The following is a 17257-nucleotide window of genomic DNA, read 5'->3' on the forward strand; positions in this document are numbered from 1 at the left end:
AGAAAGAAAAATAGAAAAAAATTAGCCAGTGGCGGGCTCCTGTAGTTCCAGCTACTTGGGAGGCTGAGGCAGGAGAATGGTGTGAACCCGGGAGGCGGAGCTTGCAGTGAGCTGAGATCGCGTCACTGCACTCCAGCCTGGGAGACAGAGGGAGACTCTGTCTCAAAAAAAAAAAAAAAGAAAAAGATTAGCCAAATGTGGTGGCTCACACCTGTAGTCCCAGCTCCTGGGGAAGCTGAGCTGGGAGGATCACTGGAGCCTGGGATGCAGAGGTTGCAGTGAGCTGAGATCGTGCCACTGCACTCCAGCCTGGGTGAGAGAGTAAGAGTCTGTCTCAAAAAAAAAAAAAAAAAAATCCAGAAATAAACATTTCGCAAGTTTTAAATTGCATGCCGTTCTGAGTAGTGTGAAGAAGTCTTGTGCCGCCAGCCCCATCCTTCCTGGGACGTGAATCGTTGCTTTGTCCTGTACTCGCAACCCTCCTGCATGAGATACCTGCCCCCTTGTCACCGACATGGTCTCCTGACATCCAGCCATCGACATCAAGATTCTTAGCTCCAGGATCACCTGCAGCAGAGGCTGCTCCTTCTGACCTATCACGAGGGGTTACTAGCAGTCAACGCTCCTTCTGACCTATCATCAGGGGTTACTAGCAGCAGAACGCTGCATCACAGGGCCTATACCAGCCACCTCCCTTCATCTCATTATGCAGAAATTTTATTACCTCTCATCATCATCCTAAGAAAAAGGGTGAGTACAGTGCATGAAGATATTTTGAGAGAGACCACATTGCCATAACTTGCATTGCAGTATATTTTCATAATTGTTCTATTTTATTATTAGTTATTATTATTAATCTTCTCCTGTGTATAATTTATAAATTAACTTTATCATAGGTATGTGTAGGAAAAAAAAATAGTATGTATAGGGTTTAGTACCATCCATGGTTTCCTATATCCACTGGGGGTCTTGGGTTGTATCCTCCAAGGAAAAAGTGGGGTTACTGTCATCACAGCTGCTGCGCACAGCTGTGCGGGTTGTACACTGCTCCACTGTATGAGGCCCCATTCATATCATACTCTATATGAATACAGCCTCCTGGGGTTGGCCAGTCCCAAGTTGCATGGCCATATGGCAGCCCTAGGCATGATCCTATTTGTATAAAATTATAGATTGGGTGTGGACATGTACACAGAAGAATGATGACTACATTATGGCTAGCTTAGGTGGCAAGTGATGGAAGTTCAGGTTTTTTTCTTTCTTTCTTTCTTCCTTGTATCTTCGTGTGTGTCCATTGATTCAGGCATTCATTCATTCTGAAGATATTTAACTTCCTCATTTACAGCTCGCGTAAATCTCAGAAGTGACAGATGACATTGCTCTGCTTTAAATCTTTAGATGTCTTTTTGTCCTGGACAGAGTCTTCAAATGTTGGAATTTCACATAAAAGTCAAGATTTGTCTTTGGCAGCCCCTGGCCTGCATGCCCCGTAGATGCGACCAGGACTCTGCAGTTTGGGTTGTCAACGTTAGTGTATTTTGTGCTTTCTAATTAATGACAGGCTGAGCTTTGCTTCCAGGGATTTTAATTTTCTATGAATCCACCAGTTATTGAAAACTCTTCTCATCATTTTCCCTCAGTGCAGTGGAGGTCATACCCTCATGCTTCCCCTTTCTTGGCTTCCCTCGTGGGGGTGTGGAGACCCCCCCATTTCTTCTGTGAACCAATTCCTCTTCTCTTTGATCGCCTCAAACTATTCTCTACATCCTTATGTCCATTTAGAGCCCTTGTAATGCCTCACGGTTAGCAAGACAGCAAAAATGGGTTGCATTGAAGTCACAGGTCTTACTTGTAAATTTAACTTTACCCACTGGAAGGGCAGTGGGAAAACAGATTCCCTTGTACAAGTGAGGGTATAGGAACACTTAGAGCTGAACTTCCTTGTAACATGACTTCTGCTGCTGTGTGTCATGCCCCCCGTTCTTGGGAATTCAAGGGTCTAGGGGATTCGAGTGGCCTCCTTTAATGTGAGGTGAGACATCCTAAGGGGAATGCAAAATGATTCATTGGAGGATAAACTAAAATCAGGACTTGGCAACTTATTATTTTTAATCCATTTGTATGTATGTTTTGTAGCACACATTATTTCAATAGTCCAACCCATGGTTCAACTGTAAAGTTTATAAACATACAAACCTATATAAAGGTTGCATATGAATTTTTTTTTTTTTTTTGAGACAACGTTTTACTCTGTTGCCCAGGCTGGAGTGCAATGGCACAATCTCGGCTCACCGCAACCTCTGCTTCCCGGGTTCAAGCAATTCTCCTGCCTCAGCCTCCTGAGTAGCTGGGTGGGATTACAGGCATACACCACTACACCTGGCTAATTTTGTATTTTTAGTAGAGACAGGGTTTCTCCATGTTAGTCAGGCTGATCTTGAACTCCCGGCCTCAGGTGATCTGCCCGCCTCGGCCTCCCAGAGTGCTAGGATTATAGGCATGAGCTACCGCGCCTGGCCACATATGAAAATATTTTTACTGATAGGGGTACATGACAAAGAATTTGGAACCATATCATTCCGATTGTTACTTTAACTAGGCTTAGCTCTTTCTTCTGCGTCACTGTTGGTCTTTAACTGGCTATAGTGGAATAGTCACAAAGTAAGGAGACTTAGCAAAGTATATTCCAGTAATAGAAAGAGGGGCCTAGTGTCTCCCAAAGTGAAAAGTGGGACATGATTCCTAAAATACTGACAGTGGCACCGTAAGCAGGCATATCCATGTAACTGTTGGTGAGGGCAGGGCCAAGACGTCCAGATGGGGCTGGAAGTGGTTCATCATATAAGCAAAATGTTATGTGCTATATCAACATGTAGATTTAGTGGAAAGTGGCTTTGTCATAATTTTTTTTTCTGGTCAACCAGAAATTAGAAGCCAAGAGTGATTTCAAAATATGTTAATACAGCTACGACCTATAAAAAATGAAGCTTATTTTATGCTTTGACACTATTAATGAGAGAAAATAAGTAAGGAGACAAGGAGCAATTCGAAAAAGCTTTACTGTGACCCAAAAGGGCACATTTCCATCAATTAACTGGGAGGAATGCCATCACCAAATCTACATGCGTAAGCATGTGGCACCCTTTGGTGGGTGCACACTGTGTATTGTTCCATAGATTGAGCCTATATGGGACTCGAAAATGGAGATACCAGGTTTTACCAGGGTTTGATCTACTCAGAGACTATGTGGCCACATGAATCTCTGGGGGAGAAACATGTAGACAAATCCTTCATTTTAGAAGTGAGAGAAGCAGTCCAGAAGTTTGGATCTCTTCCTGTCTTCCTTCCTCCAATTCCCTGGAATTCTACAGTCAGTTATTGATTAAGGCCAATATTAGCCTGTGGATAGCTGATTAGCCAGTAATAGTTTCTAACAGGACTACGTTCATTATGAACAAATAGCCTGAGACTTACACACAATCCAAATTTCTCTTCTTGGGCTTTGAACCCTATATATCAAAACTTCTCTCCCCATCCCCCTTCCTTTCTCTTTGCTCTCTCTTCCTCTTTCATGTTTTTCCTAATACCACACACGCACACACACACACACGCACACAAATCTTAAATAAATCTCCCACCAAACAAAACACTGAAATTCCCTTTTATCCCACTTTTATCTCATCCATTTTGCTTTCTGTCCCTATGCATTCTTTATAGCACACATTTGTATTAGTTCAATAGCCCCAGTGTGAAATTCATAAATGAATATGCCTGTATTCAGGTTCCATATTAAGAACACTTCCACTGACAAGATTGCGTAAGTAGGGAGTTTCTCTTTGGGGCAATGTTGCCTTCAGCCTAAGTCTCTGCATACAGCGATTTGGAGAATAAACTCAAATTTATAGTCTTTAGGAGGCTGACACCTCCCATCAGTTGGAGTCCCCTGGTGGTTGTGGTGGAGGGAGATGCAAATCCTCCACCCAAAGCCATCTCTCTTTCCACCATAGTGACAGGGCCACAGTGAGGATATGGCTGTCCAGGTAAAGACTGACTTCCCAGCACTCGCTGCTCTTGCAGCCTTGTGTGGCCATAAGACTAGGCTCCTTGCAATGGAAGGTGAGTGAATTTGGGCATGCAATGCCCACCTCATCTGCTTAAGAGGAAATCCCTGGCTCTGGTCTACTGCTCTTCCCTCTTCCCCTTGGCTGGGATGATCATGAGCACAGAGACTTTAGAAGTTATAGATTAAAAACAGTAGAGATGCCTTCAGCCTTGATCCCCGAATGACTGAGTGGAATAGAGCCACCCAACAACCTGGGTTACCAGCAATGGATGTTCACAGGAGGAGGAAATACACTTCCTTGTTCTGGAAGTCACTGAATCTTAGCCTCCCCTTGTTATATAATTGGAAATGATCATAAATAACTCAGGCTACATTAAACAAGAAGGGACTAGATGGGAAGATGGGGAATATTTATATGCCTAAAGGAAAGGCTGAGAACCAGATTCAGAAATGTTAGCTGTGTTAATTTCTGCAAACCAGAGAGAAGGAAGTAATAGACAGTTGTACCAGAGCCACAAGGCTGGGTGAATTTCCCCCAACCTTTTTTATTTGCTGTGTCTCTTTGTTCAAGATTATATTCCAGAGAGAATCGTTCAGCTGGACTGGCTTAGGTCATGTGTCCACCTCTTGTCCAGGGTTGGAGGGAGAAACTCTTGACTTACAAATCCACCGTGGTGGTATACAACGGCAGAGGGGTGGGTCATATAAGCAAAATCAAGATGTTGCTACCCAGGAAAGGGGAGATTGGGTAGAGGGAGCAAAAGCAACAACTACGCACCACATTTCTGAACCCTGGATGCTATACTTGAAAATGTGCGTGTGTGTGTTTATAATATATACATATTCCACATTATGTAGACATATATGTATATACACATTACATATATATATTTATATATATATGTATATAAAATATACACAGACCCTGCAGTTCTATTATGTTTTAAAAACACAATATACCCTTAACCCCAGGCAGGTTTTGTTGATACCCAGTCACAGTGCATGTGCATACTATGGGGAAAATTATGGCTTTCCCCCATCACCATGGTAGATATATTATTAAGAATAAATCTACAGCAAATTATCTTCAGAAATCAAGTGCTGTGTTTATCTCTGTGTAATGAGGCTGTCAGTGTAACCTGTATTTATTGAACCACAAGTAGGTTATAAAACTTCCATTAATGAATGTAGGTAACTCAGTTGTCATAACGGGAGAAACCAGCATTCGGTTCGGACCCAGTGGAGCCCATGGCATGTGTTCTAGGAACTACTTGAATGGTTCCAAATGGTGCCACTGACAGCTCTGAGATTCGCGCTTCAAAATTATTAACCCAGCACACACTGTGTTCCGTAAATACCGTGTCTACACCTCCGAAGAATGACTGTCCAGTTTATTGCATGCATTTTACTTGATATTCACACACAAGGATACTTCTTGTGCCGGGTGCGGTGGCTCACGCCTGTAATCCCAGCACTTTGGGAGGCTGAGGCGGGCGGGTCATGAGGTCGGGAGATCGAGACCATCCTGGCTAACACGGTGAAACCCTGTCTCTACTAAAAATACAAAAAAATATTAGCCGGGCGTGGTGGTGTGCGCCTGTAGTCCCAGCTACTCAGAGGCTGAGGCAGGAGAATGGCATGAACCCGGGAGACGGAGCTTGCAGTGAGCCGAGATCGTGCCACTGTACTCCAGCCTGGGTGACAGAGCGAGACTCCGTCTCAAAAAAAAAAAAAAAAAAAAAAAAGATACTTCTTGAGTGAGTATGCCTTCTTCAATTCCGAACATCTAAAACATGCCCTAGAAATGTGTCTTCTCTTATGAAAATGCTCTGTGTCTCTGAAAGACAATTCCCAGTGTCCTGTATAAAATTCTAGGAAAAAACGTTTTTGCAGAAATAATGCTACCGATTATAGCTTCATTTGCTACTGTAGAATTATTAGCAACAAGTGCTGGATACTTCATGGGTTAAACAAGCCACCGTGTCCTTCTTAAGAACTTGAAAAGGATTCATTGGAGAAACATCGTCTGAATTCCAAATAGCCTAGTTATGAATAAAATTTCAGAAAAACATATAAGCCCATTATATATCAGAAAAGGCCTATGTACTGATATCTCCTGTATAATGAAAAGGTTGTCACAGCCAGGTTGATGACCTATTTATTTAAAGCAATGTTGATTCAATAAAATTCCACTGCAGAGTAATTGGGGCAGCCTTTAGAATTCATCTTAACATAATAGTAGCTGTCCACAGTGGATTGCACTTTTGTTCGCTGCCATGTCTTGGTTGCCTACAATTTAAATGAGTTTCTGCAAGGCAGGAATCGTAACTATTCTCTGAGTGTCTCACCTGAGTATCCAGAAAGGTCAGATGGCTTTTTGGCATCTGCATGCAATTCCCAATTTTTAAACGACTGCATTCAAAGTGTTTGCATGCACAATGATTATTTAAAACATAAAAGATGTATTTTCCCCCATAGAAATAATGTTATACATGATGATTGTTTTCTAAAAATGCTAATGTTTGCAGTAGGGCCACACCTCAGAAGCAATTCTTGCTCTCTTTGTGGACTAGGCAAATCAGTATGTGTGCTGGGGGTTCCTAAGACCACCCCCAGGTCCAATGAGTCGCTAGAACTGACAGGACTCAGCGTGTGGTGAGAATCACTGCTCTGATGTCTTAGCCAAGGAACACAAAGCACAGTCGCAGGGGGGAAAGGCACCGGGGAGGAGACCAGGCTCACGCTCCCAGGAATCCTCTCTCTGTGGAGTCATGCAGGATGCACTTAATTCCTCCAGTTCCTCCAGCAAATAGCTGGGACAGCACTGCCAGGGGAGCTCACCTGAGCCCAGGAGTTTGGGGTTTTCACTGGGGGACTGCTCACGGGGGCACCCTCTGCCTGGCACATACCAAAATTCTACGCTCCCAGAAGATAAGAAAGTGTCCAGCATAAACCACCCCGTTTGCCCAGTCTAGGCAGCGTGAGCCCCTCTGACCATGAAAAGGGAGGGAACTCTCCCCAAATCCAAGTTCCCAGCCACGCTTGCCAGCAGGTTTTCCTAAGGAGGGCTGTCTCAAGCCTGCGGCCTCAGGTCTTTCCTGCACACTCCATTTTAAAACTGTTTCCATGGGAAAAGACATGTCCTGCTTTTTCTCGAAGCCCTGGTCCCTAGGACTGTCATCTCCTCCTCACCTTCTGTCCCTAATATTAATAGCAGGAGGTGGTCTCACTTTCTCCTGTGGCATGGCAGAGGGCATTCTGAGATGCGGGCTGCAGCACCACTGCCTTGTCTGCATGTTTGTGTGGGCACAGTGATTACCAGTCTGGAGGAGCTCCGTGTGCGCCGCCCCCACCGTCCTCTTCTGCCCAGGTCCCATTGACGTGCTCCAGGTTCCCCTTGGTACTTTTACTTCAAGACTTTTCCTATTTTCCACTGAAGGACTAAGAGAAAACACAGCAGAAACATTATCTTTTTCAAATGTCCAGGCCAGCTTGTAAATAAAAATCAAACCGTTTGCATTTTATTTTATATTTTATTTATTATTATTTTTCTTTTGAGGCAGGATCTCACTCTGTCACCCAAGCTGGAGTGCTGTGGGTCGATCTCAGCTCACTGCAGCCTCCGCCTCCCAGGCTCAAGTGATCCTCCCATCTCAGCCTCCCAAGTAGCTAGGACTACAGGAGAACACCACCACCCTCAAATAATTTTTGTATTTTTAGTTGAGATGGGGTTTCATTATTCTGTGTTTCTTTTAGAAACTTGAGTTGGAAAGAACATATGGAATGGAAAGCATACAGTAAGAAGACAAGATTATAAAACGTAAACAGGGCTGGGCACAGTAGCTCCCACTTTGGGAGGCTGAGGCAGGTGGATCACTTGAGGGAATCATTATTCCCTCCCCTGTCTGAACCTCAGCCTCATTTTGGGCTTGGAACCTTGCTAGGAAGAGTAGGTAATAGAGACAAAATGTCCATCAGTGCCTGGCACTGGGAGGCATTCAGTGGATGTGCGTTCTTATTTCAATCTTTACTTTTGTACTTTAATTGCCTTTTTCTATTGAGTTTGGCCAGGCTAAGGGGTTTCAGGTAGTTTTGTGTTTGTGTCTGGCTTTGGCTTTATTTAAAGACACAAGCTAGTGCAATGATACTCTGTTTCTTTCTGTAACTAATGTTTGCTGGCTATCAGTATACCATCTCTAGCTCTTTATTAAAGGCAGGAAAAACTGAAAGAAATTAGGACAGATGGATTGGAAGGTGACTGCAAATTTGTGTTTAAATCCTAGTATACATGAGCTTACACCTGCAAGGCAACAGTGAGCAATTAAGCTCCCTGTGTTCCCAGAACCAGCGTGACCCGGGGATTCCCCAGAGCTGACTCAGACCCACACGTGCTGTCTCCAACAGGGCAAAGGTGAAGAAAGGCGTGAACATCATCGGCGTGCGAGCCAGCAGCCCTTCCATTTGGGATGTCAGGGAGCGCACGGATTATACTGGAAAGTATGCACCAGCTGTCATCGTTTGTCAGAAGAAAGCGGCTGGCTCGGAAAACAGGTGAGTCCCAGCTGGCCTCTGATATATTCAGATCAGCTGCAAATGTGGCCTCTTTTTTTTTTTTTTTCCTGGATTGCTAACAACCGTTTCCACTGTGGTTTGCGTTTGGTGTGTGTCATCTATTCTATCAGGGCCTCCAGGTAAGATGAATGGAGGCCTTCGTTTGGGAAAGATGGGCTATTATTCACAGCAGACCTACTTAACACCGCAGCAGAGCACCGTGTCACCTGCAAGGACTGCACCATGCAGATGGAATTGACCCACAAACCATGTTCCTCTTCAACATGACCTCTTTCTAGTCTATGTTATTAGATGAACTGAAACTCTGCCTGTCTCATAAAACGGCCCATTTTGCAAGTGTTAGAAACGAAAGCCTATACGTCTCTCTTCACATGGGTGCACTCCACGTTTGCAGTGTATATTTAAATATAATGCATGTGATTGTATCCATGGGCAGGCATTTTCTGATGGTCCAGTGAACTATCTGCAGTAGAATTGCAGGAAATTGTGGATTACTCTAGGGAGAAATTAAAACCTGAATCTGTCTCTGATAGCCACCAAATTAGAAACAATCAGTTGACAGCTGGGCAAAGGGAGGCTTGAAACTCAGTCGTTCTTGTCTGATTGCACTTTCCTGAAATCTCATTTGTGGCTCAGGGGATTTCCTAGTCTGGTCACATATTTTTGTCACCTGTATGTTGCTTTATGCTCATGATACTATTGAAAATCTCAACAATAATGAAAGGACGAATTCCAGTATGCCATGCATTATTTCTGGAGTGCATTTTTAAACTTCATAGCTCAGTGTCGGGAAAATATCCTTATTTTTTATTATTTATTCTAGCAGGGAGCTCATGAATCTGAGCTGACAGCTATTATGATATTTTTTTGGCTTATTACCAAGGAGCATTTGAAACCAATGTGGGGATGATTTGATCTGGATTCCTTTCTGTGCTGCTTTACTCAACGTTGGTTTTTAGGAATTTGGATTATCAGCAGCTCTCGTTTGGGCCTTTCCTTTTTATTCCTGAAGATTTGCTTGTACAGCAAATGAGAGGGAAAAGAGAAAATCTGTATTTGAGTTCAGTCCTAGATATTTATGTAGTGATATATTTCTGTAGTGATAGTGTGCCAAACTGGTGACCTGGATGAACTTACGGATACACACATTGAAACACGTCTGTGCCAGTAATATAGTTTGGAAATAAGGTGCTATCTCAATAAAAGATTTCTTTTGTGTTTTGTAGTTAGCAAAAATTGGGATAGATGGACACATGGATGGACGGATGGGTAGACGGATGGATGAATGGATGGATGGATGGGCAAATGGACGGATGAACAGGTGGATGGATGAGAGGGTGGATGAACAGATGTGTTTATTCTTTATCAGAAGAAAAGAATAGATTTAGGGAAAGAATCTCAACCAATGAACTTTTATTCTCTCTTGTGATTTCTTTTGCCATCTATTGTTATGTATTAGTAGAAGTAGTAGTTGTAGTCTTGTCTATAGAGGCTGAGGGAATTGAACCATTAGAAAATATTTATGCCTTTTTTATTGTTAATTTCTGACAAATAGTTCAGTTCATCTTGGACACAGAGAGAGACCATGGGTGGCCTCATGGTGGCTCCTTCCCATTGAAATGTCAGCTGCCTTTTTATATTTCCAGGGGCTTCCAGAATCTCAGCACATTCAGAGCACATCCAAATGCAGAAATGCATGGTGTTTGCCATTTTTTTTTTCATCTGTGTCAGTATCTTCTTTAAGAAACAAGTACCCTGAATAGAATATAAAGCTCTTCTTTTAAAATCCCTAATTCTTCATTCTAAAGGAAGAACATTCCTTATCTCTTTGTGGATTCTGATGCCAGTTTTCTGTTTCCTTTTTTATCTTTTTTCTTCTTGTCTTCTGGAGGCCAGGATATGTTTCCTCGTACTAGGAGTCTGGATGATGGAAAAAGCTTATACATGTACAGATACACACATGCGCAATATGTTATATGTGTGTACATGCATACAGCTTAGTATAAGCATATAGAACATATATATGTGATATAGATATGCAAATGCATGCATGCATATAGATGTACATTTCACAGGTTTTTGTTGATAGACATATGTATTGATGTAGGGATTTTACACGGCAGCTAGAAAGGCTTTGCTTAATGAGGAAGCTCTAGAATGGAAGTCTTGTAGTTTTGGGAGCAGGTCTTTTTCTAGCTATGCTCCAGCCCATACAGTAGTGTCTGGCACACAGTGGGCTGTCTATAAATATTTGTTCAATTTGATATTTGTTCTAGAATTAGACCGTATCTCTAGTATTTATGTATTATGATACAGATCTGTATGCACACTTATTTAGTGGTTTTCTGTATACTTGTTCAAAAAGTAAGGTGCATCGCTGCATGTATAGTGAGGCAGCATTTGGGGAAACCCAGAGAAGGGTACTTTTGTGAGCAGACTATGTCCCAAGAAGTCTACACAAAGGACTGGCAACTGTGATTTCTACGGAGACAACTGGGAAGCTGGGGGAAAAGGCTGAATGTAAATTATTTTTTAGAGTGAACCATTTGAACTGTTTGATTTTTTTTTTTTTTTTTTTTGCTGTGTGCATGTATTACCTATTTCATAAGACATCCACAACTAAAATAGAGATTTTAAAAATATGATGTATTCATTCCTCTACTCAACTTTTATCTTAGCTTTAAAACTGTTCATTTTACTTCTGTCTTTGGAGAATTAAAGAAAAATCATGCTCCATGATTACAGATAGTGATGGACTGCAATGAGATGTGTTTTTCTTAAGGATAATTGGAAGATGTATTATAGATTAGATGTTTTAATAATATTAGTAGGTTTTGCTTCAGAAGGTGTTTTGCTTTATAATTTCCTCCTACCTTCTTTGAATGTTTTCCAGTTATTCTTAAAAGTCAGAATCTGATCATCATAATGCAAAAGAAGCAGTTTTAATTAGCTTGAGAGTCATAAATTTGGTATTGCTAATAATTTGCCATGGATCAGGAAGTTGCGTTAATGAAGTTAAGTCACTGTGACAGGTTTAATTTTATGGATGAAGGAGACACTTTTGTGCTAGTGGTGAACTCACCAGGAGTGAGGAAAGATCTCTTATCTAAGTTGAAATGCATCCTTCCCTGTTTGAAGAAGTTAGGTTGCTGAGAATGTGATCATAACAATATGAACTTATGAACGCTATCACAGCTATCAGATCTGTTTTGACTAAGCATTGCCTGCAGAATAACCAGTTATGCCGTGTCCATCAAATTGCAGTTTGCATTTTCAGAATCTTGCTCACTATACTCCTATGTTAACTTAGATAAATATGTAACAAAAGCCACATATTATCATTTCCTTGTAGTTCTCTCCACAGATAAGTGTTTCCCAAAGCTCACCACAGTTCATATGTAAATGATTTTAGGTGTTACGTAGAAATGAGGTTAAATATACTTGAATGACAGAAACTTACATTTATTTAAGTTCTCCAGCAAGACTTGATTGAAGAGAAGTTCATCTCTTTTAAGGGCTAGTAACTCTTTAAAGCTTCTATCCTTAGCTGATCGATACATTATAGATAGGCAAGAATACATAGCTAAATTTAATCTATTTTCATAATTATCTATTTGTTCATTGTAATACTGATTTTACATTTTTGATAATTAACATTTCATTTTAAAACAAATGTTTTGTTTTGTTTTGTTTCCTGAGACAAGGTCTCACACTGTTGCCCAAGTGGGAGTGCAATGGTGTGATCTTGGCTCACTGCAGCCTCTGCCTCCTGGGTTCAAGCGATTCTCCTGCCTCAGCCACCCAAGTAGCTGGGATTACAGGCGTGTACCGCCACACCTGGCTAATTTTTGTTTATATATTAGAGACGGGGTTTTGCCCTGTTGCCCAGGCTGGTCTTGAACTCCTGAGCCCAAGCAATCTACCTGCCTTGGCCTCCCAAAGTGCTGAGATTACAGGAGTGAGCCACCATACCCGGCCTTAAATAGACTGTTTTCGGAAACAAATAGGAATATCTTAAACAAGACAGAAGTTTTTTCTTTCTCACATAAAAGAAGCTTAAGGCTGGCCACGGCTGGAATGGCAGTTTTCCTGTATCACTGGGGTCTCAGGACCCTTTCCTTCTTCAACACCATGTGAATGGAGGGCTTACATCCTCATAGATCGAGATGGCTTCAGGAGTGTCAGTCATTACATCAGCATTGCAGGCAAAAGAAAAGTGACAGAAAAAGGTCTTCTTAACTGGGTTGACTCTTTTTAGGCAACCTTCCTGGAAGCTCTTTTCACCCCTATTTCTCTCTCTTGCATCTCATTGATAAGAACTTAATCACATGACCAAACCATACTTCAAAGGAAAGTAAGAAACACGATTTATTACCAGCAGTGTGCCCAGTTCAAAATCAGTGCTCTGTTCTAAAGAAAGAAGAGGCTGGGCGTGGTGGCTCACGCCTGTAATCCCAGCACTTTGGGAGGCCGAGGCGGGCGGATCACGAGGTCAAGAATTCGAGATCAGCCTGGCCAATATGGTGAAACCCCATCTCTACTAAAAATACAAAAATTAGCTGTGCGTGATGGTGTGTGCCTATAATCCCAGCTACTGAGGAGGCTGAGGCAGGAGAATTGCTCGAACTTGGGAGGCAGAGGTTGAGGTGAGCCGAGCTCATGCCATTGCACTCCAGCCTGGGCGGCAGAACAAGACTTTGTCTCAATGAAGAAAAAAAATAAAAATGAAAAATAAAACAGAACTGCAGCCTGGGGAAGTGGGACAACCAGCAACCTCTATTTCATCAATTTATAAAGAATACACATATGGGAATTCCAGTAGTGATGAAAAAAGCATAGTACCTCACTAACCGCCTTCACTTTAGTAGGATCCTTTAGAAATTTGCAGTACAATGTAATAGGGTGGAGAAACTCACATTAGCACTGTACCAGAACAGTTCTGTGTATGTTAGAAACTTAAAGAAATGCTTGTTAATTTTCCAGCAGACTGTCATCCAATAAATGAAACAATCAGTTCTGCTAATGCCCAGAATCTGAGTATCAGCAAACCTGAGACAGTGGTATGAAGTCATCAAAATGGTGTGACTTTCCGTTCGTGGGCAACTGTGATTTATGATACCTTAAATAATTTCTATATCCTCCCTATTGACTATGGATTACCACAGTTGTATTTATTACCATCTGATTCTGCAGAGAGAGTGGGAAGAACATAAATGTGAGATCCAGAAAATCTGATGTTTAGTTCTCATTTTTATGCTGTGTGTCGCAGTGATGTCTGTCTGGCAGATGACCAGAGAGGAAAAGCAACTTCCTCTTCTGTAATACTGGCATAACAATGCCAGCCTTCACTGAACTATTGTGAGAATCAAATACAGTCACACATGTGCACACACTTTGAAATAATTATCAGAACCTTCATCATTTTTAGATTGTTAAAACACCCATGTAGTATATGCAGCACACATACCCAAGTCCTCTTAGACTATGAAGGAAGCTTTTATTTCCAGAGTCTAAATTTAAATTTCCCAGAGTACAAGATGAATCATATTAGTTGTATACCGAGACTGTATCAAAGATAATGAAGTTTCCCCATTATGTTTAAATTTAGAATCTGTCAAAAGTATTTCCATTCAAGTTTGTTTTAATAACTTCTGCATTAGCGATACAACAGACCAAGATGTTGTTTTCAGAACTATTAGATATCATTTCTACTAATTATATTAGCAAAAAAAAAAAAAACTCGGCTGGGCACCATGGCTCACACCTGTAATCCCAGCACTTTGGGAGGCCGAGATGGGCAGATCACAAAGTCAGGAGATCGAGACCATCCTGGCCAACATGGCAAAGCCCCATCTCTACTAAAATACAAAAAAAAAAGTTGGATGTGGTGATGGGTGCCTGTAGTCCCAGCTACACAGCAGGCTGAAGCAGGGGAATCGCTTGAACCCGGGAGGCGGAGGTTGCAGTGAGTCAAGATCATGCCATTGCACTACAGCTTGGGTGAGAGAGTGACAGAGTGAGACTCCTTCTCAAAAAAAAAAAAGAAAAGAAAGAAAAGAAAGAAAAGAAAATGAAAATAATAAAATGGTTTTCTGAGGATGAGGGAAAATAGAGAACTCTATTTTTTTTTTTTTTTTTAAGACGGAGTCTCGCTTTGTCGCCTGGCTGGAGTGCAGTGGCGGGATCTTGGCTCATTGCAAGCTCTGCCTCCAGGGAGAACAGAGAACTCTTTTATCCTTCTGGGGGATTTGTGAAATGGTTCTTCCACTGTAGAGATATATTTGTCGGTATCTGGCTGATAAGATTTAAAACCTGAATCATAGGACCCTGAAATTAGGGTTCCAGATATATATGCTCTAGATAAAAACTTAGCCATCAGTCTGGAGAGATGGGCTATAATTGCAGCATTTTTTTTTTTTTTTTTTTTTGGTAATAGCAGACAGTTAACAACAGTCTAAATGCCCATCAAGATGTGAATGAATTTAAAAAGTTGTGTTCATGTAATAGCATTTTTGCAGCAATTATGAGGGATGCCATTGATTTGTATATATCAGCAAGAAATTAACCTGAAACTGTAGTGTTGAACGGGGAGAAAATCTTGAATAGTAGCATGTGTAATATGTTACCACTAATGTAATTAGGAAGAGAACCCCCACAGCAATGTGTTGTTTTAGAGAAAATTACTGAGTTAATACAGGTATAGATGGGTTAAGGACATGACTGTTTCTTGAAAAGCCAATGTGTGAGAAATGCAAGTTCAGGTGAAGTACGCAAAGATATTTTCTAGACATCGTGGGGAACAGAGCTTTAGAATCTTCCTAAGATAGCACTGAGTTTTACCCCAGTAAATGTAAGCTTATCTACATTGCCTCCCTGAAAAACATTTAAACTAAGCCAGGAGGCAGCAGTAATTCAAGCATATGGCCTGGCAGTCAAGCGGAATGATGAACCCCATTCTCTGTGAAATCAGACTTCAGGCTGACTCACTCAACATTTCCTGACACTCATTCAATCTCATTATACAGTAGCACGAGGGAGTGTGAGATTTGCCTTAATTTACCCTTGTATTGCTTTGCTTTTATTATATCCATATATCTGGTATTTAATATCTTCTGTTTCCAAGTAGAGCACCAAATTTAGAATTAAATTATTGAACATCCACTTTCCGTGGGTAATGGCACTGAGTTACCGCCGAGCGTCTTTGCTAGTGGAAGCTGCTGTGGCTTTTTGATAGGATCTCCAGAGTGCCATAATACTAAAATACCGACTGCTTCTCTTGCTATAGCTGCAAGAGTCATGCATGTGGCATAAATAATAACCTAATAGCAGCAATAATTACATTATGCCACTTGCCGCTGTTCATCAAAATGCTTCATCAATACATTCCAGGGTTGTAGATCATGGCTGATGTTTGGTTGCTGTCGCTTTGTGATTTCGGAGTCCTATGAAGGCCACTAGATGTTGCTTTGAGGAGAGAGAAAGCTCCCTTTTCAATGGAACTACCAAACACATCTGCAGTGGCAGAAATATCTAAAGTGACACATGACATTCCATGTAGAAAACCGTGTGCTGCTATCTGTCTTCATGTACATGTCTGAACTTGCAACTTCAATAAGTGTGTGTGTGTGTGTGTGTGTGCATGTGCACGTGCATGCACATATGTGCAGGCCTTAGTGTCCTCTCTGAGCATGGAAATCTTCAGTAGCAGTCCTACAGAGAAGGAAATGTCTATGTCTATGTCTACATACAGCTGTTTTTCTATATCTAATCTATGTATAGATACTGAATCTATATCTACATATATATCTAATCTATATAGTTTTGTCTATAGATCCATATTTATATCTATCTTATCCATACCCATATCTATACTTATATATGTATTAGTAATATATACACACACTGTAAAATCCGAAAGTATTTTTTTATTTGTTAAGGATCATGAACATTTGCAGTCACTGTTTCTGATGGGTGTTCATTGTCAATACGTGAATAGATTTCTGCATCGCTCCAAAATAGCCTTGGATGTTTTTGATGACGAGGGAGTGTTCTTTGTGACAGCCACTTCCTTTGATCACTTGACTGTGTGGGCCACACGGTCTCGGGTCTGTCCCTTCACACTTGGTGACAACCCTTTACCATGAGGATTTGATCAAACTTGCTGAAACCTCCAGATTCCCCTGGTGTGCTTAGCTTGATGGAACAAATGCTGTGTTTGGATGATCTGTGGCTTGAAGGCCTGGGGAACAGTTTAGAAAGATGATAGTATTTCATGGAACATTAAAAAAAGAAATGAAAGAAAAATTATAGGATCCATCTGAAGAAGCTTTATTTACAGTCCCACTGATACAAACTATCATCTTGTTTCTTATGTCCTAAAAATCTCATTCTAATTGTTGTTTCTCATGGACAGGATGTCTTATTTTTTAAGTATTAATATATACAGTTTGGTAAAGCAACTTTCTTCTGACAGCTTTCACCTGCCATGATGTGTGTCATTCAGTGTAAGAACTTTCTGTGGTGACTTCTTAGTCCTTTAACCCTGGTGACTAACTGTGACATCAGTTAGAGAAACTGGCAATATGGGCATATGACTTTATATTCCTACTTAGAACCTTTTTA

General features: G+C 41.3%; 1 protein-coding gene across 1 annotated transcript in view; it reads left to right on the forward strand.

The window, feature by feature from the left end:
- The window catches only part of LOC117090770 (transmembrane protein 132D-like), a 484643-nt gene that overhangs the window by 165238 nt on the left and 302148 nt on the right, over positions 1 to 17257 (forward strand). The window contains exon 4 of the mRNA XM_033223371.1: positions 8468 to 8614. Coding sequence (XP_033079262.1) covers positions 8468 to 8614 — 147 coding nt within the window. The remainder of the gene's footprint in view (positions 1 to 8467; positions 8615 to 17257) is intronic.

This window comes from Trachypithecus francoisi, unplaced genomic scaffold, assembly GCF_009764315.1.
Source record: "Trachypithecus francoisi isolate TF-2019V2 unplaced genomic scaffold, Tfra_2.0 Lachesis_group11, whole genome shotgun sequence".
Classification (NCBI taxonomy): Eukaryota; Metazoa; Chordata; class Mammalia; order Primates; family Cercopithecidae; genus Trachypithecus; species Trachypithecus francoisi.